Here is a 27685-nt window from a genome sequence, read left to right on the forward strand (position 1 = left end):
TTAATATAGCGTGTGCTAGCGGTGCAGCAAATTAATACAGCGTGTGTTAGCGGCGCAGCAGATTAATACAGCGTGTGTTAGCGGTGCAGCAGATTAATATAGCGTGTGTTAGCGGCGCAGCAGATTAATACAGCGTGTGTTAGCGGCGCAGCAGATTAATATAGCGTGTGTTAGCGGCGCAGCAGATTAATACAGCATGTGTTAGCGTTGCAGCAGATTAATATAGCGTGTGTTAGCGGCGCAGCAGATTAATACAGCGTGTGTTAGCGGCGCAGCAGATTAATATAGCGTGTGTTAGCGGCGCAGCAGATTAATACAGCGTGTGTTAGCGGCGCTGTAGAGCCTTACAACCCCACTAGTGTTGGCAGAGGGCAAGCTAGGAGGCGAGAGTGAGGAAGATCTGGTGCGGCGGCGGTGTATATATAGGCCTGGTCCTCCTATAGCACAGCTTCCATGATAGTGAGAGTGTAGGAGGGAGGCAGAGGAGAGCGGCGGCGGCGGCGGCGGCCATCGTATGGGAGGGAAGACGGCGAAGATGGCGGCTCCTGTAGTAGTGAACGCGACGGCCAAACACACAGCCACAGTCAGTACCACAGGCGACCTGTTGACCCCGTGGTAGACCTGGGTGGCTGGTAGGGGTGCGGTGGTGGTGGGGGGATGTTTTGTGGGGTGTTGGTTGGTTGGTTGGTTTGGGGCCCATAGGTGCCTCCTGGGCTCGGTGTCGGGGCCCCCCGGTGGGTAGGTCTACTGTGGGTGTTGCTATCTCATTCTCTCTGGTGTACCCTGGGAGTGCTCACTCTCCCTCATCTACCCCTTATCTACCCTTATCTAGGGAGCCGGTCGGCCGAGCGGACAGCACGCTGGACTTGTGATCCTGTGGTCCCGGGTTCAATCCCAGGCGCCAGCGAGAAACAATGGGCAGGGTTTCTTTCACCCTATGCCCCTGTTACCTAGCAGTAAAATAGGTACCTGGGTGTTAGTCAGCTGTCACGGGCTGCTTCCTGGAGGGTGGAAGCCTGGTCGAGGACCGGGCCGCGGGGACACTACGCCCCGAAATCATCTCAAGATAACCTCAAGATAACCCTGGGTGTGCCCACTCACTCTCCCTCATCTACCCTGGGTCCGGTCCGTCTAATTACCACAAGCTTCACTAAGCTTCCTGGCAATACGTTAGTAATGAATAAATATGATATATTTACTCATTATAATGTTGGTGCTGAATGTACAACACGAAAAAACATAATTTTAATCTGAAGAAGTATCTTTTTATTAAGAAATTAGACGAAAATAAAGAACTGGTGACGCCAAATCAAGTCGACGGTCCAAGCGTCCGTTAGGTTAGGTCAGCCTAACCTATCATATTTATACATTACTAACGTATTGCCAGGAAACTTTGTGAAGCTTGCGGTAATTAGACGGCCCCCCCCCCCCCTGGGTGTGCCCACCCACACTCTCCCTTATGATGATGGAATGACAACCCACAAAATGAAGCCAGTAGGAATAACACAATGTAGGGTGATGGATATTAAATTTTGTCAAAGAGAATGTAGAAAGTAACTGTATATATACTGTATATACAAGAAGGTATGCGGAAAAAACCATATGTGAAAAACAGAGAATGCTAAACGGGTTTTCGGCTTAAAATCGCCTTCATCAGAGCAAAGTAGAATGAATTCAAGTTTCATTCTATTTTTCTCTGATGAAAGCGATTTAAACCTTAAACGCGTTAAGCATTCTCTATTCTTCACGTGTGGTTTTTCCGCATACGTACTTGGATCAGTGTTTTTGTGATCATTGTTGCATACAAGAAGGTACCATGGGTTTATGAGAGTACATAGCATTGATGGTTTTACATTCTTGTAAAGCCACTTAACACACATAGCATTTTGGGCATGTCCTTAATCTAACTATCTAACTAAGTCTTTACCAGTCCCCGTGGTGCAGTGGTAAGACACTCGCCTGGCGTTTCGCGAGCGCTTTGTCATGGGTTCGTATCCTGGCCTGGGAGGATTTACTGGGCGCAAATCCTTAACTGTAGCCTCTGTTTAACTCAACAGTAAAATGTGTACTTGGTTGTAACAACAATTCTTCGCGGCAGGGGATCGTATTCCAGGGACTTGCCCGAAACCCTACGCGTACTAGTGGCTCTACAAGAATGTAACAACTCTTGTATATATCTCAAAAAAAAAAAAAGTTAACATAGAGTATGTGTATATACCATATTTGTGTGAAATATTTTTTGTAATAGTTAAATTATGTTTCTAACTTTATTTATATTTAAGATATTTTATAGTAATATATTTGATAGTAAAGTGTTTGTAGTAAAACAGCTGTACCGTAGTCAGTAAAAAATGTAAAATATTAATATTAATTTTTTTTCTTCTAGGTAATTTTTCTTCACGGTCTTGGTGACACTGGGTAAGTCAATTAGTGTAGAGCAGATATTTTTCTTCTAAATTATCCATCAATAAATTTAGCCATTGCAAGCCATTGTCTACAATATTTAATAAATCACTAGTCAGGCAGAATGCCAGAGTTGTGGAAAGTTGCTAATTTGGTACCAATATTCAAGAAAGGAGATAGATCATGTGCGTCAAACTATCGGCCAATTAGCTTAACATCTATTGTGGGAAAGTTACTTGAATCAATAATGGCAAATACCATTTGTCTTCAACTTGAAAAACATAAATTAATAAGTGATTCACAACATGGTTTTACAAATGGCTGTTCATGTTGAACAAATTTGCTATCATTTTATTCCGGCATAGTAGATTCCCTCAATGCAATAACCCTACAATAACCCTCTTACTGATGTTGATGCAATAACCCTCTTGCATTTGTTGTATTATTTACCTGTGGATTATGTATGGACAACTTTGATAGGAGTTTCCTATTACAGTCTGGCCTGATGATGTTTACAGTGAGGCTGTAACTAGTAATTTAAGGCTCTGATTGTGCCCAGAACTCTCATAATTTTATTTATTTTGTACTTAATTATATCTCTTACTCCAGTATGTTGTAATTTCATTGTACATCTTTGGGACCGGACCTGTCAGTTTATTGGGAGAGCCCGTAATGGTTCCCTGAAAATAACTTGCCGATATTGCTCCATGCAAATTGGTCACATTAGACGCGGGAGTTCCGTTTGGCCTACCAGGCACTAGAGCCAAAGCTTGGTTCCCTCACAGAGGCACAGAGCGCTAGGGATCTTTTACCACCACACCGGGAAAGCATCCACTGTCGGCAAAACATTTTAGACAACTGGAGGGTTAACAAAGGCTGAAGCATCGAAACCCCCAAACAACTCTGCATACGATTCACACATAACAAGAGAAACATTCCAGATTAGCACAAAACTCATAGTACTGAATGAAACCACTAGGTGGCCCAGCTTCTGATCTCACCTGATCAGTTCTTCGATTGATGTCTGCTGGACAGCAGTGTTCTGGGTCTTTCAGACATGGCAAGTCCCTCTGCTTCAAGCTAAATGTCGGCCTTCCTTGGAGTTGTTCCAGCAGGGACCTTTTGCTTTGTACTTTGTTCTGTATTTTAGTTTTTGCTTCACGAGTGTTTTCTATCTGCATTGTTGTGCTTTGGACTGCATGTGCTCCGGGTTCTTTCTCAAAATGTCTGGTCTTGGGTGTCCTGATTAGTTAGCTGCCTTCAGTCACTGGGTGTCCTGATTAGTTAGCTGCCTTCAGTCACTGGGTGTTCTGCTTGGTTAGCGGCCTTCAGTCACTGGGTGTTCTGCTTGGTTAGCGGCCTTCAGGTCCTGGGTGTTCTGCTTGGTTAGCGGCCTTCAGTCACTGGGTGTTCTGCTTGGTTAGCTGCCTTCAGTCACTGGGTGTTCTGTTTGGTTAGCGGCCTTCAGGTCCTGGGTGTTCTGCTTGGTTAGCGGCCTTCAGTCACTGGGTGTCCTGCTTGGTTAGCTGCCTTCAGTCACTGGGTGTTCTGCTTGGTTAGCGGCCTTCAGGTCCTGGGTGTTCTGCTTGGTTAGCGGCCTTCAGTCACTGGGTGTTCTGCTTGGTTAGCTGCCTTCAGTCACTGGGTGTTCTGTTTGGTTAGTGGCCTTCAGGTCCTGGGTGCTCTGCTTGGTTAGCGGCCTTCAGTCACTGGGTATCCTGATTAGTTAGCTGCCTTCAGTCACTGGGTATCCTGATTGGTTAGCTGCCTTCAGTCACTGGGTGTTCTGCTTGGTTAGCGGCCTTCAGGTCCTGGGTGTTCTGCTTGGTTAGCGGCCTTCAGTCACTGGGTGTTCTGCTTGGTTAGCTGCCTTCAGTCACTGGGTGTTCTGTTTGGTTAGTGGCCTTCAGGTCCTGGGTGCTCTGCTTGGTTAGCGGCCTTCAGTCACTGGGTATCCTGATTAGTTAGCTGCCTTCAGTCACTGGGTATCCTGATTAGTTAGCTGCCTTCAGTCACTGGGTGTCCTGCTTGGTTAGCTGCCTTCAGTCACTGGGTATCCTGATTAGTTAGCTGCCTTCAGTCACTGGGTATCCTGATTGGTTAGCTGTCTTCAGTCACTGGGTATCCTGATTGGTTAGCTGTCGTCAGTCACTGGGTATCCTGATTGGTTAGCTGTCTTCAGTCACTGGGTGTCCTGCTTGGTTAGCTGTCTTCAGTCACTGGGTGTTCTGCTTGGTTAGCTGCCTTCAGTCACTGGGTATCCTGATTGGTTAGCTGTCTTCAGTCACTGGGTATCCTGATTGGTTAGCTGTCTTCAGTCACTGGGTATCCTGATTGGTTAGCTGTCTTCAGTCACTGGGTGTCCTGCTTGGTTAGCTGCCTTCAGTCACTGGGTATCCTGATTGGTTAGCTGTCTTCAGTCACTGGGTGTCCTGATTGGTTAGCTGTCTTCAGTCACTGGGTATCCTGATTGGTTAGCTGCCTTCAGTCACTGGGTATCCTGATTGGTTAGCTGTCTTCAGTCACTGGGTGTTCTGCTTGGTTAGCTGCCTTCAGGCCCCTGGTAATCCCCTCGTGCGTATTTGGCATAGTTGGTTTAACCTGTTGAGCCCTCACTTTCCGCATGCAAGTTTGAAGGGTGTTCATCGTTTATGCATTACTACAGATGATCATTCTTTCTGCCGCTGCTATGCTGCCTGTTGGGTTGATGATACCTTTAACTCTGAGTCCTATGCAGTCTGCCTCGGTTCCTTCGGGTACCTAATTTCTTTCATACTTTCATAATCTTGGTACTCACCTATTTGCACTCACCTATTTGTGCTTGCGAGGGTTGAGTTTTGGCTCTTTGGTCCCACCTCTCAACTGTCAATCAACTGGTGTACAGGTTCCTGAGCCTACTGGGCTCTATCATATCTACATTATAAACTGTGTATGGAGTCAGCCTTCACCACATCACTGCCTAATGCATTCCATCCGTTAACTACTCTGACACTGAAGAAGTTCCTTCTAACGTCTCTGTTAGAAGGAACAGAGGTGTTTACCTCTGTTGTGCTTAGGCTTTTTTCCTCTCCTCTATTTGGTAGATGGTTAATTAATCACCCCAAGCTTCCCTAGCCTGGTAAAGTAAGCTATACAGTATTTTGATACTGGTAAGCAAGGGTGGGTCTTGGAGGCTTGGTGCAGCTCCCCAAGGCTTGGCTAATCCAGACCTTAATGTGCAGACCCACTGAATGTCCCACCCGAGAAAGGCATTTCAATACAGTCTGCACTTGATTTATAGCAAGCTAAATCCACAAAGAACATTAATAAAATACTGTATTCTACTGTAGACGCTGAGTCGCGATAATGTAGCTGAAAAAATGACCAAACCACAACCCAGAAGATGGAGAAGCGACGACGTTTTGATCCAGGAGCCGGTCGGCCGAGCGGACAGCACGCTGGACTTGTGATCCTGTGGTCCCGGGTTCGATCCCGGGTGCCGGCGAGAAACAATGGGCGGAGTTTCTTTCACCTTATGCCCCTGTTACCTAGCAGTAAAATAGGTACCTGGGTGTTAGTCAGCTGTCACGGGCTGCTTCCTGGGGGTGGAGGCCTGGTCGAGGACCGGGCCGCTGGGACACTAAAGCCCCGAAATCATCTCAAGATAACCTCAAGATAAGATGAACTGAAACGTTGTCGCTGCTCCATCTTCCGAGTTGTAGTTTGGTCATCTTTATTCTTCTGGTTCTTATTAAGAAAAAAAATCAGGTACAGTCCAAGAAAAATTACATACTGGAGTAAATATTTAATCAATTGTTTAATGATAGTCAATAAAATTGATAAATGTACATTAATGCATTCGTTTTTGTATTTAATAAAACTTTGTTTTGAAACTAACTTTTCCCACAAGATCCTTAACAAAATTATATGGATGGCTTTATGCATCACCTCTTTAATGCACCCTGCATAAGGTGAATGGGACTAGTTCAGCTTGGTGTTGGTATTGCCTAGTATCACGTGTACATTGTTGCCTGCTCTGATATTGTAGATGTATGTATAGTGTCAATTTCCATACCACTACTTATAGTATATCATTTACTTTTTGCAGTCATGGCTGGGCAAGTGCAATGGCAGCTGTTGGCTCGCCACACATCAAGTTCATATGTCCTACAGCGTAAGTATTGTACATTGGCAACTGTTGGCTCACATAAAGCTCATATGTTCTACAGCGTAAGTATTGTACAATGGCAGCTGATGGCTCACCACACACACAGTTCATATGTCTTACAGCGCATGTTCTACAGTATTGGTCAGTGACAACTGTTAGCTCACCACACACAAAGTTCACTAGCCGACTTCCAGCAGTGTTCAAAAGAGAACTCAACAAGCGCCTTCAAATGATACTTGATCAACCAGGCTGTGACTTGTACATCATGTTGTAAGCAACCTCATCAAACGGCCAGGTTGATCAGGCCAGCAATCAAGAGGCCTGGTCAGAGACCGGGCCACAGGGACTTTGATCCTTGAAATTTTCAACAAGTAGCCCCATTCAAAGCTAGAATTACTGCTAGACTCCACTCATAAAACATCTAAATTATTGGGACTGATTAAAAGTTCTAAATCTGTGTTCTCTAGAGCACAGGCGAGAGGGAGAGATGCGTAATAATTTAAATATGGAAAATATTAGAGGGACTGATTCTAAATCTGCGCATGGAAATAACATCACATAAAACCGGTAGGCATGTCAAGATGTGCAAAATAGTGCCATTGAAATGTAGAGGTACAATAGGTACTCAGAGAGAGAACTCGATCATCATCAAAGATCCAAGACTTTCCAACACTTTTCCTCAGAACATAAGGGGTATAACTGGCCGGCCTTTCACAGTGTTTGAGAACCCAATAAATTCCTCCAAATGGTACCTGATCAACCTGGCTGGAGTATGTTGAACAATCCACACACTAGAAAATGATGGGACGATGACGTTTCGGTCCATCCTGGACCATTCTCAAGTCAATTGTCTTGACACAATCGACTTGAGAATGGTCCAGGATGGACCGAAACGTCGTCGTCCCTTCATTTTCCAATGTGTGGATTGGTCAACATACTTCAGCCACATTATTGTGGCTCATCACCTGCAACCTGGCCGGGATTCGCATGTTAGGCTGCAAGCAGCTGCTTTCAACAGCCTGGTTGACCAGACGACCAACCAGGAGGCCTGGTCAGAAACCGAGCTGCGGGGACGTTGATCCTCAGAACTACCACAAGGTAGATAGGTAGTTAGCTTATATGATTGTAGAATAAATCCAAGATCTTAGGATATCAGCCATTCATAAGTCAAAAATAGACATATATTTATATACAGTATATTGTAATGATGCCTTAACAATGCAGGTTGGCATTTTATTCTACCCTTTACACATATCAAGTTTGATTAAATGGCCAATAGTAGTGGAGTCACTGAGACGGGAAACTGAGACGGGAAACTGAGACGGGAAACTGAGACGGGAAACTGAGACGGGAAACTGAGACGGGAAACTGAGACGGGAAACCGAGACACTGTACGACTGACTGCCCCTGAGATTTCACAAAACATATAATATAGGAACACAGAAGTAAATTACCTGACAAACACCACTCACCATGTGTCTTAGCTTAATAAACACAGTTAAACTCTGTACCGAGCACACCCAATATGCACATAACCAGCTATGCTGACGACATAATGATGCACACCACTGGGTATGCTGACACGCAGAGCACTCTTAACTCTGTATTAGACTCATGTCAGGACCTAGGTTTAGTCATCTCAGCAGACAAAACAAAGATACTAAATCGGCACCCACCCAGGCAGGGAGGAGCCGTTCACAAGATGCAACTGTATGATGGCTCCCTTGAGGTTACCTTTGAGGTGATTCCGGGTCTCAGCGACCCCACGGCCCGGTCGTCGATCAGGGCTCCTTGTTGCTGGACTGGTCAACCAGGCTGTTGGATGTGGCTGCTCGCAGCCTGACATACGAGTCACAGCCTGGTTGATCAGGTATTCTTTGAAGGTGTTTGTCAAGTTTTCTTTTGAACACTGTGAGGGGTCGGCCAGTTATGCCCCTTATGTGTAGCTTGACTATGTAAACAGATTCAAATGCCTTGGCCTTGAGGTGCTACTGTATGGTCCTGTTGTATTCAGACTCTGTCGTCAGTATAAAGAGAGGCTCAGAGCTCTCAAGGGTGTTGCAGGTTATCACTCAAGCTAGGGTGCCTGTCAGAATTGTCAAAATGATGTACCTTGCATACATCAGATCTTTAGTGGATTATGCTGCACCTCTGCTTGCTTTGATGCCTGAAAGAAAGCTTGGAGGGCTTGAAGAATTGCAGAATGAAGCCTTGAGGATAATCCTTGGGGTGCCCTCGTACCACAAAGATGCTTAATATGAGAAAGGATCTTAATTTTCTGAGCGTTTGTGCCAGTAACATTTATCATGTTACTGAAATTAACTGTCAAATTCGTATAAAAATGCTTACCTTGAAGTTACCTTGAGGTGCTTCCGGGGCTTTGCGTCCCCATGGCCCGGTCATCGACCAGGCTTTCTGGTTTCTGGACTGGTCAACCAGGCTGTTGGACACGGCTGCTCGAAGCCTGACCTATGAATCGCAGCCTGGTTGATCAGGTGTCGTTTGGAGGTGCTAATCCAGTTCTCTCTTGAACACTGAGGGGTCAACCAGTTATGCCCCTTATGTATAGTGGAAGCGTGTTGAATAGTCTCGGGCCTCTGATGTTGATAGAGTTCTCTCTCAGAGCATCTATTGCACCTCTGCTTTTCAACTGGGGTATTCTGCACATCCTGCCATGCCTTCTGGTCTCATGTGATGTTATTTCTGTGTGCAGGTTTGGGACTAGCCCCTCTACTATTTTCCATGTGTAAATTATTATGTATCTCTCCCGCCTGCGCTCAAGGGAATACAGATTTAGGCTCTTTAGTCAGTCCCAGTAGTTTAGATGTTTTACTGAGTGGATTCTAGCAGTAAAGGATCTCTGCACGCTCTCCAGGTCAGCAATTTCTCCAGCTTTGAAGGGGGCTGTCATTGTGCAGCAGTACTCTACTCTAGAGAGCACTAGCATTTTAAAAAGTATCATCATCGGTATAGCATCTCTAGTGTGAAAGGTTCTTGTTATCCAACCTGTCATTTTTCTTGCAGTTGTGATGGCTACTTTATTGTGTTCTCTTGCCGTGTCCTCTATGTTGCCTACTCTCATGAGAATCCTAGTGTCATCTGCAAAGGATGATACAGTGCTATAGATTGTGTCCTTGTCTATGTCCGATATGAGGATGAGAAAAAGTACTGGAACCAGCACAGTACCCTGGGGGACTGAACTCTATGGTTGATGGACCGGATTTTATTTTGTTGACTATTACGCATTGGGTTCTGTTGATCAGGAAATTGTAGATCCATCTGCCTATTTTTCTGGTAATTCCTTTTGAACTCATTTTATGTGCAATAACACCATGGTCACATTTGTCAAAGGCTTTTGCGAAATCTGTGTAAATTACATCAGCGTTTTGTTTGTCTTCCATGGTATCTAATGCCATGTCATAGTGGTCCAGCAACTGTGACAGGCAAGAGCGCCCTGTTCTGAAACCATGTTGTCCGGGGTTATGGAAATGCTGTGATTCCATGTATTTTGTGATCTTACTTCTTAGTGCACTCTCAAAGATATTTATGACGTGCGATGTTAGTGCAATCGGTCTGTAATTTTTTGCCTCTGCCTTATTTTCTCCTTTATGGAGTGTTGTTGTTTTTAGTATGTCAGGGATAACGCCAGTATCTAGGCTTTGTCTCCAAAGAATGTGAAGGGCCTGCGATAGTGTTTTTTTTCAGTTCTTGATGAATATGGAGTTCCAAGAATCAGGGCCTGGTGCAGAGTGCATAGGCATAATGTTAATGGCTTCTTCAAAATCCAGTGGGGATATAGTGATGTCTGATATATGATTTGATGTTGGTATCATATCCATGAAAAATTCATATGGTTATTAATCTTTAGTGGGTTTAGTGGCTCGCTGAAAACAGAGTCGTACTGCTTCCTCAGTAACTTGCTCATTTCTTTGTTGTCATTGGTGAAAGTTCCATCTCCCTTTCGCAGGGGCCCGATACTAGATGTGGTTTTTTATCTTGATTTTGCACAGGAGAAAAAATATTTTGGATTTTTTTCTATTTCTATTTCTATTCTATTTCTGATGGCCTTTTGCTCTCTCTGCCTTTCCTGGGTTTTGTATGATTTTTGTCGCTTGAGTTCAATTGTTTCTATTTCTCTACCTAACCTTCTTCGCCGTTCTTGAGATAGGGTGCGACTCTCAAGCTGTTCCACGATTCGTTTTCTTCGCCTATAGAGGGATCGATGTTAATCTGCATCTCCCTCGTTTTTTTTCAGGGGTATGCGGTTTGAGCATTTTTCTAGTGCTACTGAGATTATTTTTATCCAGACACTGGTTCAGGTTTGCATTTTCTAGCTGTTCTTCCCAGTTTATTTCTGTGAAGTCTTGGTTTATTTGCTCCCAGTTTATCTGTTTATTATTGAAGTTGAATTTGCTGAAATCTCCTCCACTGGGAATTGGGACTGGTTTTGAAGGTCTATCCCCATGGTTGTCAGAACTTCAATTGCGATCTGAGCAACAGGTATTTATAATCATTATGTTCCTGATCAATTTATCATTATTGGTGAAAATGAGGTCCAGTGTATTTCCCTTCCTAGTTGGTTCTACTATTTGCTGGTTTAAGGCAAACCTGTCGCACATCTGTAGCAGGTCATTTGCATGTGCCTGTTCATTAGGCTACTTCCTGGTATTCTTTCTGATAATACTGTATTAGCCAGGTGCTTCCATTTCAGGTGCCGTAGGTTGAAGTCCCCAAGCAGGATGATGTTCAGAGCTGGATTTGTGAGGTTTTCCAAGCAGTGTTCTATTTTCATTAGTTGGTCTTTAAACTGCTGAGGGTTTGCCTCCGGTGACTTATATACAAGGACAATAACTACATTTAGGATCTCTATTTTGATTATCAGCACTTCCACCATATCGTTTGTGGTGTTTAGCAGCTCAGTACAGATGAGTGTGTCCTCGATGCACAGGCTGACCCCACCCTGTAGTCTGTGTTTCCTGTCACTTCTGAAAAGATTGTATATAAGATCCATATTTCACCATCATGGTAGTCCTTTGTGTGAGTTTCCGTTAGGGCTGCAAGCACTGTATTTGCCTCATGAAGGAGACCATCTATAAAATGAACTTTGTTAGATTTGCATTTTTATACCCTGGATGTTGGCAAATATAAATGATGTTATCGTGTTTCTGGAAGTGCTGGATGCTTTACTTGGTGTTAATATCTCTGGTAGGGAGGCCACTGTTTGCAAACCCTCTCTAGGATTTAACCGAGATGGTGGTAGAGTCTGGACGTTTTAAACCATTCTTCTCCGCTTTCTCTTGGTAAAAAATCATCCTGGTCGATGAAGTTGTGGCTGTTTTCATAGTGGCAGTCTGTCGGTTTTATTCGCCTGGTACTTCTTATATGAAAAGCTGGACATTCCGTATTGAAGCATTCTTTCCTATCTAAAGAGTTCTTGCAAAATTCTGGGTGAAAGAATTCACAGCTTTTGGTACATTTCCCTGTATTGAGGTGGTGTCTGCACTTTCTAGGGTGATCATACTTACATGTTACATTTGTTCTTCACGATATCCCATGCTTACAGTTACCTAATTTGTAATACTGACAGATTTTGGGTCCTTGTTTTGTTTGTTTCTCTTTGCCAGGGACCGCGCTCTGCTGCGGCGCCCCTGACACTGTGCTCTGTTCTGTCCCAGATCCATGGACACCACGCTCTGCTCCGCGGTGTCTCTTGAAATGTCCCTGCTCCGCCGTGCTGCTTAGGCTAGCTCATCCTAACCCTTACACAGAAGCCCTCCAGAATTGCTTTATTGAAGGTCAACATTTTACCAATTGGATAATTAAAACTGGAACTGAACTCAGAATGTATCAGATTTATAATTTGTATCAAGGAAGACAACAACGGCACTTTCCTTCACTGTGGAAGATTACACTCTTTCCAATTTTAATCCCTCCCTTTCCACCCAAGAAGCAAATTAGAGATTGACTCAAGCTTCATCTTGAGGCAAAGTTCAACTACAATAGGCGATAGTGTTAACACTATCGCCCACAAACTATCAACTACGAAAGGCAATAGTGTTAATTAAGCCATATTGATGCTTTGTCCACTGAGCATTCTCTCTCTCAAATCATATTCTGTATACTGATGGTTCCCTACCTTTCTGCCACTTTTGTATATTTTAACTATATTAACATTTTTCCATACATCTACCAAGACTCCTGTACACCAAGATGACTGAACAATCATTGTTAACAAGCTTGTGCTAGTTTCAAGAGATTCGGTTGTTGTTTTTTCCAGTATTTGGGGGAGTTTGTTTGGTAGTTTCGAAGGTTTCCTCTCTTTGTACTCGGCAAGTGTCGGTATTTGTTCACCTGGCATTCTGGATGCTTTCCAGTGGGGGTGGCGGAGTGTCACCTTCTCTCTGCATCTCTGTGACGGAGGGGGCCAGGTGCTCTCTTCCCGAGTAGGCCTAGGAGACTCTATGGCTGGCGGGACTTAGTACAGTACAGTAGTTGGGAGCCATCTCGGTGAGTGAGCTCCAATCAGCCACTTGATTACATTAATTACTTGTAATGTAATTATAATTATAACAACCATTATATGTAATGGTTATTACATAACCATTACATTAACTTTTTTTTTTAAGGTATGTGTTTTTTTACTATAAAATAATTAAAATTTAAACAATTCTTTTTAAATTGTATTTTTGTTAGGAACATTGGTAGCTTAATCATTTTTATATCAAAATTAATTAGAAAGTCAACTCAAGATATTATAGCCCATTCTTCTGGTACAAATTAAATAAAGTTTAATAAAATGTGTGTGTTTTTGCAGGCAAGTGATGCCGGTATCACTGAATGCTGGGTTCAGGATGCCATCTTGGTAAGTACAGTGGTGTCTCTTAACATAAAGTTCACACTACTACTAATACAGCTTCAACAATTTCATGCTTGTTGGAACAAAATAACAGTATTAGGGTTATCTTCTTGAGGTTATCTTGAGATGATTTCGGGGCTTTTAGTGTCCCTGCGGCCCGGTCCTCGACCAGGCCTCCACCCCCAGGAAGCAGCCTGTGACAGCTGTCTAGCACCCAGGTACCTATTTTACTGCTAGGTAACAGGGGCATAGGGTGAAAGAAACTCTGCCCATTGTTTCTCGCCGGCGCCTGGGGTCGAACCCAGGACCACAGGATCACAAGTCCAGTGTGCTGTCCGCTCGGCCGACCGGCTCCAAATACAGTACAAATATTTATCAATTTAGAGCGGGAAGATCCTGCCCTTTTGCAGTTAACTCGACCACGGTGACAAAATATATAATAATAATATATAATAATAATAATAATTTTTATTTAGGTAAGGTACATACATAAAGAGATTTTACAAAGTTTGTTGGCTTTATAGTTAGAGCTAGTACATACAATGCCTAAAGCCACTATTACGCAAAGCGTTTCGGGCAGAATCACGCAAGTGTGGGAAAAATTAAATGCAGATGTTATATTCACAGACTTGAGTAGCTGGAGGTAAACCATATACTTGAATACAGTTTTCACAGCTTTAATTTACGTGGTTTCCTGCATGATATCTGAAATAACACAAATCAGACGTATAATGAGGGAATTACAAATCAACAGAATGAACTCGTCAACAAAGACAAATGAATATTATCTAGAATATATATATATAATATATAATATTATCTAGTGGATAAGACATTTCTAAATACCTGTATCACATTCTTCCCTCCTTTACATTGTTTGCTAATAGTAAGTGAACACAGCAAATAACTGAAATCAATACTTACTCATCAACACACTAATTACTGCACTACATGATTTCAATCCCGGCTATAACAATCAGGAGGCCTTGGCACCCGGGTAGGCTTTCAGGGTCTTCCTGGAAAAAGTGGAGCATTGTCACTGGGTTTGTGTGTGTTTCAGTGTATATATTTTTTGCTTTTTTCATAGTGCAGTGCTGAACTTATCCTCGTTAAACATCATATTATTTTCTGTGGCCCATTGAAAGACTTGATTAACATTAGATTGGAGGGTTGCTATGTCATCCTTATTGGCTACTCTCGTGAACATCCTCGTGTCATCTGCAAAGGATGACAGTGCTATAGTTTCTATTCTTGTCTATGTCTCATATGAGGATGAGAAAAGTACCATAATAAGCACAGTACCTTGGAGGACAGCTTTTCACAGTGGACGATCCAGATTTGACTTTGTTGACTTTTACACTCTGGGCTCGGTTAGGAAGTTAGAGTTATCTCCCTACTCCTTGTTCAGTTCCTCACATACTTCTTTGTCATTCTCCACAGGGCTGGAGAATGTTGCTCCCTGACCCCTGCAGTCTGGTCACATGGTCTCGTACGCAGGCGATGAGTCACAATAACGTGGCTGAAGTATGTTGACCAGACCACACACTGGTCCAGGACGGACCGAAACGTCGTCGTCCCTTCACCTTCTAGTGTGTGGTCTGGTCAACATGATTTCGTACCATTATTTTTTCTCGGTGTGTGACTGTGTAACAGTTTAGGGTGGCTCTTTGGTTGTTTGCTGGTGTCATTCTCAAACTGCTGCTATGCTGGCCACCTGATTCTGATGCACTCATTTCTGGCCCGCTTTATGTGCCAACTGTATCCATATCCCTGTACTATTTCAATGCCTCGTTTGTCCTCTCTTTTTTTCCCCTCCTTACGCTGTTGAATCGTGGGTTTGTTGTTTACCTTTTGTCCACTTCCCTGCTGAGAGGTATGAATTGTCTGCTGCTTGTTGATCAGACCACACACTAGAAATTGAAGGGACGACGACGTTTCGGTCCGTCCTGGACCATTCTCAAGTCGATTGTGAATGCTGCTGCTTCTTTGCATTAGTGTGTGTTATGAGTTCCATCATCACATTTGCTGACTTATCTTCCATTTCAGTCTCCCATTGAACATACTGCAGTTAAGCCCTAACCCTTTTGTGGGCGGGTATTATTGATGGGAGCGGGAGATGGGGGAGCATCACCACCCAACACCTGAGTGTAGGCGGGTATTATTGATGGGAGCGGGAGATGGGGAGCATCACCACCCAACACCTGAGTGTGGGCGGGTATTATTGATGGGAGCGGGAGATGGGGAGCATCACCACCCAACACCTGAGTGTGGGCGGGTATTATTGATGGGAGCGGGAGATGGGGAGCACCACCACCCAACACCTGAGTGTAGGCGGGTATTATTGATGGGAGCGGGAGATGGGGAGCACCACCACCCAACACCTGAGTGTAGGCGGGTATTATTGATGGGAGCGGGAGATGGGGATCACCACCCAACACCTGAGTGTGGGCGGGTATTATTGATGGGAGCGGGAGATGGGGATCACCACCCAACACCTGAGTGTGGGCGGGTATTATTGATGGGAGCGGGAGATGGGGATCACCACCACCCAACACCTGAGTGTGGGCGGGTATTATTGATGGGAGCGGGAGATGGGGAGCATCGCCACCCAACACCTGAGTGTGGGCGGGTATTATTGATGGGAGCGGGAGATGGGGAGCATCACCACCCAACACCTGAGTGTGGGCAGGTATTATAGATGGGCGCGGGAGATGGGGAGCATCACCACCCAACACCTGAGTGTGGGCAGGTATTATAGATGGGAGCGGGAGATGGGGAGCATCGCCACCCAACACCTGAGTGTAGGCGGGTATTATTGATGGGAGCGGGAGAAGGGGAACATCACTACCGCAATCTGAATGTGAACGGATGTCTAGTAAGACTTTGATTATGGTACTGGGTTGTGCCTTCCAGACTCCAAGTTAGTAGCACTTGTGATTGAGATGCTTTTAAGCCCATCATGGTCCAGTCGGTGGTGCGTGTGCTATGTTCAGAAATGTGGGTTTGATTCCATTGTATTGTTTGAATTGTTATTAATACATGATGATTTGCACGAGTGTTCTGAGTTTGCTCTAATACTAACCACTTTCCTTTACATATAGATTCAATTACTGAAAATTGAAAGTACAGTATCGGTGTTTTAATCATGATTAAAATATATAATTGTCCTTTCCCCCTAAAAACCTTAAATTTTTGTATGGTATTTTAGGTTTGACTTAAAGTCCCTGGATGTGGATGGTCCAGAAGATGGGGATGGTATTAAGAAAGCAAGAGATGGCATTCACCATCTTATTGAAGAAGAGGTAAAAAATGGCATTCCACATGAGCGAATTATGCTGGGAGGCTTCAGCCAAGGTGGTGCTTTGGCGCTCTATTCCACCTTCACTCACACCAGGACGCTGGCGGGGGTCGTGGGGCTCTCGTGCTGGCTGCCGTTAAGAGAGGAATTTCCTCAGGCAAGTTTTCATAGAGATATGTTGACAAAGTTATGCGATGTTGCTGTAGATGACAGATAGTTTACTCCCTGACAGCTGTGTGTGTTGTGGTGCTTGACTTTACTCCCTGACAGTTGTATGTTGTGTTTACCTGTATGTTTTGAAAATATAAAATAATATAATTGTTGAGATTAACATTAATATACTTCCCCAGGCCGCAATAAGCAACACGGGCTCGCCAATCCTGCAGTGTCATGGGGATTGTGACCCCATAGTACCGTACAAGTTTGGCCAAATAACCAGTCAAATTATCAAGAAGTTTGCCGGCAATATTGAGTTCAAGACTTACCGAGGCATGATGCACTCCTCCTCTGAAGAGGTTAGCATTCGTTTTCTTGATTTATTCCGAAATCTATTCTATCTATTCCCAGTTTTCAGGGTGTAGTGTTTTTGTACCCATAACCTTTGCATTGTGCATAGCCTCCCCAGATTTTTTAGCCCCCCTTCCCCCTACAATTTTTTTAATTTCTATGGGCACATGGGGGTCACATCTGTTACCTCAGGCTTCTAGTCAATAGTTGCAGTCTTTGAGAACAAAAAAATAGGTACACCCCTTTGACTACAGGATGGTAGTTTGAACATAGGTCAAGCCTGGCCTCGGGCCGGGCATGGGGAGTAGAAGAACTCCCAGAACCCCATCAACCAGATAGCAACCATGGTTGGCAACTGTGGCTGGAGCTCCCCACCCGGTGCTGCAGCGTGCTTGTTTCTGTCACTTGCAGATGACAACATTAATAAAAAGCTAAATGACTGGGATGACTCTGATAGTGGTACAGGCAACACTTTGTTTCATTAGTATTTTGTCCTGCAAAACCATACCATGAATCATGTGTACCATAGCAAGGTTTTCCATGGGTTACTTCAGTAGCAAGATAATTGTCTTCCATGGGTTACTTCAGTAGCAAGGTAATTGTCTTCCATGGGTTGCTTCAGTAGCAAGGTAATTGTCTTCCACGGGTTACTTCAGTAGCAAGGTAATTGTCTTCCATGGGTTACTTCAGTAGCAAGATAATTGTCTTCCATGGGTTACTTCAGTAGCAAGGTAATTGTCTTCCATGGGTTGCTTCAGTAGCAAGGTAATTGTCTTCCACGGGTTACTTCAGTAGCAAGGTAATTGTCTTCCACGGGTTACTTCAGTAGCAAGGTAATTGTCTTCCATGGGTTACTTCAGTAGCAAGGTAATTGTCTTCCACGGGTTACTTCAGTAGCAAGATAATTGTCTTCCATGGGTTACTTCAGTAGCAAGGTAATTGTCTTCTATGGGTTGCTTCAGTAGCAAGGTAATTGTCTTCCATGGGTTACTTCAGTAGCAAGGTAATTGTCTTCCATGGGTTGCTTCAGTAGCAAGGTAATTGTCTTCCATGGGTTACTTCAGTAGCAAGGTAATTGTCTTCCACAGGTTACTTCAGTAGCAAGGTAATTGTCTTCTATGGGTTGCTTCAGTAGCAAGGTAATTGTCTTCTATGGGTTGCTTCAGTAGCAAGGTAATTGTCTTCCATGGGTTACTTCAGTAGCAAGGTAATTGTCTTCTATGGGTTACTTCAGTAGCAAGGTAATTGTCTTCCATGGGTTACTTCAGTAGCAAGGTAATTGTCTTCCATGGGTTACTTCAGTAGCAAGGTAATTGTCTTCCATGGGTTGCTTCAGAAGCAAGGTAAGATAATTGTCTTTGTTGGGTTGCTTCAGAGGCAAGGTAATTAACCACTGCACTGCGCAAAGCGCCTTTAGGCGCTCAGAGAGTTGTGCTTTTTGTTTTTTAATTTGGCTATATTTTAATGTTTTTTAATGTTTTCATTACTATTTGTGTTTTGAAATGGAAATAGTTGACTTTGGAAACATTTTGACATTAAATTTACCTGAACATTTGTAAAAATAACAAAAATATGTCCTTGACAATTGCACCAAGACGTTTTTGCCGAAAATAGGTGAGCAGTGCAAGGGTTAAGATGTGGCCAGTGTTGCAAGTGCATGTTTTAATGATAACTTGTGTTGCAATATTATACATTAAAAGGTGTGTGATAAACATTTAGCCGAGATAAATTTTCCAGATCAAGCCAAGACACTGGATTATTTATCAGTAAAGTTTCGTGTATCATTAGATAATATTTATTTATCAGTTAGATATTCATGCAACCTCAGTATTTTGTATGGGACTCAGGCACAATGCTATATATCAGGCACGTCAAACATGATGCCCGGGCGCGGGCAGCGTGCGGCCATTTACAAGCAGACCTGCTGCCCGCAGGCAGCATGTGGCCTTTTGCAAGCATACCTGCAGCCCACACAAAGGATACTGTAATTTGGTATATACTCTAATATAATATAATATATAATAAAACACATATTCTGCAATAATTTTTATTAAATGACTTCAATTAGTTGTGTGTGGCCCTCACATAACATAAATGTGACCCACATGGCCCTCGGGGGACCCTAAGTTTGACATGCCTGCTGTGTATTATAGTTGATGTGCTATGGAAAAGTGAAAATATAAAGATTGATGTTACGTGTAGAAAGTGCTACTGTACACCAAGTGGCTGGTGGCTTACCGACTTGACTGCTAAAAAAAAACAAGTAAAATATTATTCATTACTTTCAGGAAATGGCAGACGTCAAGAAATTCATAAGCAAGTATTTACCTCCAGTTTAGAACCGTGAACAATTGCCACTCCAATGTCAGACTTAAGTGCATTATGTGAAACTCATCACCTCTACAACAAGACAAAGAAAAAAACATTCAAGTAGTATAAGCAATCAGTATTTAATCTCTATATTTTTGGTTTAGATAATGTTGTGACTGTTGAGGATTACAAATCCAGTTTTTCAGTATCAACACCTAGATGTTCATTGGTGGTTTGACCCCCCAGTTACCTACAGTAGGAGGTACATTAGTCTTTTTAAGGTGCATTCTTCTTCACATATGATGTACTGTAGTGGCATTCTTTATTGACTGTATACAAAGGGCTTCTCCAGCTTAATGTATCTTGATATTAAATACAGGTTGATACTCAGACTTGCTACTGCGGTCACTGTGAGTCACTGTTAATGGCGAGTGGTGGTGGTGGTGGTGGTGGTGCAGGGAAGTACATGTACATTGTTCTAAATGAGGTTCTTAAAGGAAAGGAAATATGTTTGACCAAAGTATAATAGATGTGAATAATCTTGTATACACTAGGTTTAGATTATTTATCTTGATGGTGCATTTTGTTAATTTGTCCAATATAATTTCAGTAAGTGATAAGCTAGAATCATTTATTTCTTGCTGGCCATAATGTCGGTCAAAATCAAACTAGTGTGAAGGAGAAAGATGTAATAGGTCGAGAGACTGGAGCTGGTATTTCTGAGCATTAAATTACACATCATTTGAAATGTCTGTCACCTCATAAACTATTCTCTAAAGTTTTTGTTTCCTTTGCCAAGGCTATCGTACTCTATATTGGAAATTAAGGAAATAAACATTCAAATCAGGAATTTTAATTTATATATATATATATATATATATATATATATATATATATATATATATATATATATATATATATATATATATATATATATATATATATATATATATATATATACATATATATATAAGGGGGGGGGTTACCACCTCTTGGTGCAATTGTAGGGACCCATAGCCTCAAAGAAAGGAACACAGAGCATGCAGAGAAAACTTGCCATTTAACTCTAAATACGTATGAGTTTCACTTCTCCTACCACCCTCCTTTTTTTATGTTGTACACTTTATTATACAGGGTTATACAGTTACATATCCAATGTTTACAAAAATTGAACAGTGAGAGGAAATAAGGGGGCTGTAGATTTCTTCGAACTCCTCCGACACTAGGCAGGAATCGAGGATGCAGCGGGTATTTTCCCTCTGGATCGCAACACTGAGGCACTGGAAGAGAAAACTTGCTGCTCTAGGGTTTCTTGTAGTGTCAATGAGCCTGGAACCAAGATCCTTAAGAAATCTAATTGCACTCTCTCCCCATGGGCCTAGGGTCTCGGATCCTATTGGAACAAAGTTGTACCGGTGATCTATTAACCTGTACTTGGTTGACTTGTCTCTCTCTTCCTCTTTCTTTTTATCTGGACCCAATCTCCTGCCTCTCCCACATCTTTCCCCTCTCACATCTCTTCCCTCCTCTCCTCCATTCTCTTCAAATATCCCCTTCTTCCCTCTCTTCAAACATTCCTTCCTTCTCTCGGAAAAATTATATAATGAAGCACTCTTAACCACTGAGTAAGTCTACAGGGAACACAGCTAATATGTCAGACTTGACTTTACGAAAATTGCATGGTGGGGGGAAGTTGAATGTCAATATTTGTTGAATGTGTGGTACTGTAGGCGACTCCAACTGGCCTATGACATTACCCTACACTGCATGCTTCATGTGTCAAAGTTGGGTGAGGCTAGCCCCGAGCATCTGGCCTCCAACGTTTGACAGATGGACCAACATAAGGTATACTAGAGGGGATGCCCGGGATAGTCTGTCTGTCTCCCTCTCTTCCCGCCTGCTTTACCCCCTTGTCATCTCCCTACCTGATTAACCAGGCTATGAGCAGCCTCATCAAACTGCCTGGTGGATGAGACCAGCAACCAGGGGCCAGATTCACGAAGCAGTTATGCAAAGTACTTACAAACGTGTACATCTTTCCTCGATCTTTGACAGCTTTGGTTATATTTATTAAACAGTTTACAAGCTTGAAAACTTGCCAATCAACTGTTGTTATTGTTATAAACAGCCTCCTGGTGCTTCGGAACTCATTATCTGTTTAATAATTGCAAACAAAGCTGCCAAATATTGAGAAAAGATGTATGTAAGTGCTTGCATAAGCAAGCACTTACCAACAAGCAACAGCCTGGTGGACCAAACTCTCACAAGTCAAGCCAGGCTTGGGGAATAAAGAACTCCCAGAACCCCATCAAGCAGGTTGCGTAACTGCTTCGTGAATCTGGCCCCTGGAGGGCTGATCAGAGACCAGGCCGCAGGGACGCTGATCCCCTGAATTTTGAACCGGTAGGTTGTACCCCCTCCTTTTTTTTTTTCCCTGCTTCCACATTTGGACTCCTCCTTTGAATAAACATTTCCTCTTAACTCAAACTCATCGCCTGCAAACATTTCCTTTTAATACAGAATTTACTTTCAAGTGAATAAATCTAGGGATTTTGCCAGCGACCTTTTATATATTTTGTGTGTGGAGGGGGGGGGGTTACTATTTTGTCTTACCCTCCTTTTAATAGGACCAATACGAGTCCAGCTAGCCCATGTCCATGCTGTACCCTCGGACCAGTCCTCTTCAAGGGTGGGTGGGGCTAGCCTCCAACCTTGGAGAGACGGGCAGACAAACACTTCTGCAAGCACCCAAACATATAAATGTATGGATCTCAGATGCTTTGCATTTTCTCTTCCTCTTTTTTTTTTTATCCAGTATAGTTTCTTTTTCATAACAATGCGTACTAATCACGTGCCATATGACGCCATGAAAATGACACTTGACTCCGTGACAATGTCCTAGGGGTAGTTATAATGGCTAATATTTCATAAAGTATTTAACTTAGGCTGGTTAGTGTAGACTCATGTCTGTCCCATACCCCAGACCATTTCCCTCCAACTTTAGACAGACACATTCTCTTATAAATATACATATACAGTATATACATATTATATATTTTGCAAGCAGGTTTTAACTAATACACATGCCATTAAACACAACAGCATTGTGGCTGTTGGTAATTTTCTTATGGATATTTTCCACTACGCAAATACCTTCTACCATCTGGAGGGTGAAGAAACACTAGATCACTTAATCTTTCCATTTTATTTGACGTTTTGTCACAATGTGTCATTTTCAGGAATACGCACTGTTCAACTAACACAGGTATACTGAGTTTACAGTTTACTGTACCTGTGTGAGTTATTAGTGGCCTAAGTTACAGTACACAATACTAGCAATGTTGATGTAATATAAACAGATTTCATGAGAGCTTTCGATAAATTTGATCATGGTGTTATTGCACAAAATCTATCCAGAAGGAATTACTGGCAAAATAAGGAGATGGATCTTTGATTTCCTAACAAAAAGAACGTAGGGTGTAATAGTCAACAAAACTAAAATCCGGTTCATCCAAACACACAGACCAAGACCTGCGGGACCAAAGAGCCAAAACTCAATCCCTGTAAACACAACTAGGTGAGTCGGTGAGTATGTCCACACACACAGAAAAGTGTGTGTAGTTACAGGATAAGAGTTACGCTCTTGGTGTCCCGTCTTCCCAGCACTCTGTCATATAATGCTTTGAAACTACTCATGGTTTTGGCCTCCACCACCTTGTCACTTAACTTGTTCCAACCGTGTACCACAATTTGTAAAAGAAACCTTTGTTTTTTTTAGCTTGAATCCGTGTCCTCTTGTTCTTGAGATAGCAGGTTTCAAGAATTCCTGTCAATTTGGTTGACTCCTGTTAATATTTTGTAACTGGTGATCATATCACTTCTTTTATTTTTTTCTATCTTTGGCATATTTAATACCTCTAGCCTCTCTTCATAACTTTTGTTTTTAGTTCCAGAAGCCATTTTGTAGCATGCCTTTGCACCTTTTCCAGATGTGCTTCTTGAGATATGGGCATCATACAACTATTGCATATTTCAAATACACTTATACACTAAAAAAAACTTGTCAGAAAAAAATTCTGACAAAGATGAGGGCGGTAATGAGAGGCAATGTATCTAGCTGGAGGAGTACCACAGGGTTCAGTTCTTGTGCCAGTAATGTTCATCATCTACTAGGGGGAAGATGGGAACCCTAGACGATTGTCATGCCCTTCAAAACAACCTGGATCGAATAAGTGCTTGGAGCACCATGAGACAATTGGAATTCAATGTGATTAAATGCCATGTTATGGAATGTGAAGCGGGAGAAAATAGACCACACAAACCTACAAATTATGTGGAAAGAACTTAAAAGAACTCTAACATAGAAAGAGATCTAGAAGTGGTTCTGGATAGTAGACTATCACCCGAGGAACATATACAGGACATTGTGCAAGGAGCATATGCCGTGCTTTCAAACTTTAGAATTACTGTACTTGTAATTACATGGATGGTGAAATACTAAAGAAACTGTTCATAACTTTTGAGACCAAAATTTCAATATGCAGCAGTTGTATGCTGCCTAAATCTCAAGATGCACATCAGTAGACTGGAAAAGGTGCAAAGGCATGCTACAAAAATGGCTTCCAGAACTAAAAAAACAACTGGGAATTATTGTGGCAAAGTGCCAAGCCCCTTACGACTATATCATTTGGAAGGGGTCGGAATTTGGGATGAGACGGGGTGTTGGATGGAATGGTGCCCAACCAATTGGACGGTCGGGGATTGAACGCCGACCTGCATGAAGCGAGACTGTCGCTCTACCGTCTACCCTAAGTGGTTGGACAAGTTACTAAGCAAAACAAGAGTTGCAAAGAGAGGTTAGACACATTATATATGTCAAAAGTAGAAGATAACAAAAAGTATTTCATCATTAACAAAATAATAACAGGAATTGACCAAAATTGACAAAAATGAATTCCTAAAACCAGCAACTTCCTGAACAAGAAGGCATTAATTCAAGCTAACAAAACAAAGGTGCCCCCCCCCCCCAAAAAAAAAAAAAAAATTAGAGAAGTTTTCTTTTGTAGTAGATAGTAGATTCAACAGTGGTAGACTGTTGAAACAATGGAGAAGGTGGGAGAGGCTCGAATCTTCAGCACAGTAGTTTCAAAGTGTCATGTGACATGATCATTATAATATTAGTTATAATTAATATTTATTAATTATAACAATTATTATAATAATAATACAATTAAATATTTCCCTTCCCGCTGTTGGGTCATGAAGGAAAGCCGGCCTCGGGTGACAGGGGCTGTAACAATATCTGTCTGGAACCTGTTGGTGCGGACTCCGTTGTGTGGCCCAAGCGCTGCTTCAGGAGGCTGGGGTCGTTCTTCTCCGGCCCCAATCACAGCGGTCTCGGGGTTTGGAGTCCTTGTGCCTTCTTTCACCAACTTTGAGGTAAACTCCGGAGCTGGAGCCCATAGGGCAGTTCGTTGTTGCCTTCAACCTCGTTCTGACAGTTCCTGTGACAGCGCTGGAACCAAATGTATTGGCATTTGCCTTTCCATTGGAGACCTTTTTGGTGCTGTTGAGAGGGGTAGGTGGGGGGGGGGGGGGGGGGACTTACTGCATAGATGACAGCTTCTACTCCGTATCTATGTACCCAGGCTTTGCGTCCTGGTGAGGCCACTCCAGACCGACAACCAGAGTGCAACTCCATAGTCTTTTCAGACTTGCCGGATGCCTACTACTATGACAGTGCTGGCAAGACGGGGCACCACGAGCAAAGTTCTCATCCTATAACTACAATTAGGTGAATACACACGCACATGAGAATATAGACACACATGCACACCCTATATTATTATTAATCATTCCTCCTTGCAAGACAATGGCAAATCTGTATTGTTGTTATGAATTTTTATGTAAATGTAAAATTCATTGTTATTTAGTATTGCATTTAATTCTACATCCTAGCATAGTTATGTCTTATGGAATTGAAATGTTTTAAATAATGCATTGGTTATTAATAGTTAAGAGTTGTTAGGTGTTAAATAGTTGACCTCGCAGTACTACTGTACTTGTCTACTCATAGCTTCAGTTTGCTTAATAACTTTCTTCGTGTATTTAAAAGTTAAGTAATAATTTATTGCATTTTACTAAAACATGCAGACGAGGAGTCACAATAACGTGGCTGATATATGTTGACCAGACCACACACTAGAAAGTGAAGGGACGACGACGACGGTTCGGTCCGTCCTGGACCATTCTCAAGTCGATTGTGTTCTCGACAATTCTCGAAAACACAATCGACTTCAGAATGGTTCAGGACGGACTGAAACGTCATAGTCCCTTCATATTTTAGTGTGTGGTTTGGTCAACTTAATAAAACATTGAATGCTTTCTCATGCTATGATTATATTTAGAATTATTATTATAGTTCTCGTCAAACTACACTTGGCTGCCGGTGGAACCTAATGTTAAAGACATATAATATATACTAAAGACATCATATATATACTAAATTAACACTCGAGCGGCTTTTGTTTTGAAAATTTATTTATATTTACTGTTAATAGTTGTGATTGATTAATGTGTGTTTGTTATAAGGGCCAAGGAGTTTGCTTATATCCTCGAGCATTACAAGACCATCATTACAGTACCCATTGTTAGAATGTTAAATTCATCTCAAGACTGTTATTGTAGCTTTCATGATTATACAGCATGAAACTGTCACAAAAATGAAGTTGTGTATTTATATACATACTGTATTACTCCAGATGAACTAATACTGGATTAGTTGGTCTAGAAGACCATCTTATTACTAGATGTTGAATTATGCAAGCTTAGGTATTTCCAGTACTGCTGCCTCGAGGGGCAGAGGCACACGGCCCACATGGGGTAGTCTCTTACCAATAGATATTTGTACATGATCAATTTTAGGATGAGTTCAACATAAATTTCTTTGTAGATCCCTAATTCACTCAGGATGTCAAGAGACTTTGATGTATTTGCTTGGACACCTCACTGTACCCAGTATATTTTGGTATATCATGCAAATATTCTCCTGCTGATATATATACATGATCATCCTAATAATTGACTTGAGGATTGGTTTAGTTACATATAATATGTAGAAGTTGGCAAATCATGTGTGGTACTTGTCCTTCCCTTTGAATAAACTACTCTATACTGTGCATATATGAAACCCAATGTTGACTTTCAGACTCTCAAGATTCCAATGGAATTGCCAAAGTATTAAGTCTAGCAATTCAATAATACCAACTGGTTTTGTACGTGGTAATTTTTGCCTTTAATGCAAGGTTGAATGTAATGCAAATAAATATATAGACCTACAGTCGAGTTGTTTATCAGTTACCCAAATATATTTTAGCCAATCCTTTTGTGTATATATGGGCAAAACTCAACCATAAATTTTTGATAACTAAACACTTGATATTTATAGTGGTGTCCACAGGTATGTATTGTGTCGATGTGTAGTACAACACAAGGATGTAATGCTAGACTAATGATGAGGGACATGATGTATAATGTAATAAATAGTTAGGAATAAAAGTAGCTGTTGTCTGAGGGGCACTATGAGTATAGCACAAGAATGGTGCCACCAGGCTGTGGTCCTTGTGGTGCCACCAGGCTGTGGTCCTTGTGGTGCCACCATGCTGTGGTCCTTGTGGTGCCACCATGCTGTGGTCCTTGTGGTGCCACCAGGCTGTGGTGCCACCAGGCTGTGGTCCTTGTGGTGCCACCAGGCTGTGGTCCTTGTGGTGCCACCATGTTGTGGTCCTTGTGGTGCCACCATGCTGTGGTCCTTGTGGTGCCACCAGGCTGTGGTCCTTGTGGTGCCACCATGCTGTGGTCCTTGTGGTGCCACCAGGCTGTGGTCCTTGTGGTGCCACCAGGCTGTGGTCCTTGTGGTGCCACCAGGCTGTGGTCCTTGTGGTGCCACCAGGCTGTGGTCCTTGTGGTGCCACCATGCTGTGGTCCTTGTGGTGCCACCAGGCTGTGGTCCTTGTGGTGCCACCATGCTGTGGTCCTTGTGGTGCCACCATGCTGTGGTCCTTGTGGTGCCACCATGCTGTGGTCCTTGTGGTGCCACCAGGCTGTGGTCCTTGTGGTGCCACCAGGCTGTGGTCCTTGTGGTGCCACCAGGCTGTGGTCCTTG

The 27685-nt window shown here is 42.7% G+C and overlaps 1 protein-coding gene across 1 annotated transcript; it reads left to right on the forward strand.

The window, feature by feature from the left end:
* Window positions 1-250: 250 nt before the first annotated feature.
* Apt1 (Acyl-protein thioesterase 1) lies at window positions 251-26860 on the forward strand. The gene is made up of 7 exons (XM_045763716.2): window positions 251-583; window positions 2387-2418; window positions 6491-6556; window positions 13365-13412; window positions 16615-16861; window positions 17055-17219; window positions 19500-26860. Exons 1-7 carry the CDS (start codon window positions 515-517, stop codon window positions 19548-19550), a joined length of 678 nt encoding a protein of 225 aa, XP_045619672.1. The 5' UTR covers window positions 251-514; the 3' UTR covers window positions 19551-26860.
* The last annotated feature ends 825 nt before the right edge of the window (window positions 26861-27685 follow it).

The sequence above is a fragment of the Procambarus clarkii genome, chromosome 54, assembly GCF_040958095.1.
Source record: "Procambarus clarkii isolate CNS0578487 chromosome 54, FALCON_Pclarkii_2.0, whole genome shotgun sequence".
NCBI classification, from domain to species: Eukaryota; Metazoa; Arthropoda; class Malacostraca; order Decapoda; family Cambaridae; genus Procambarus; species Procambarus clarkii.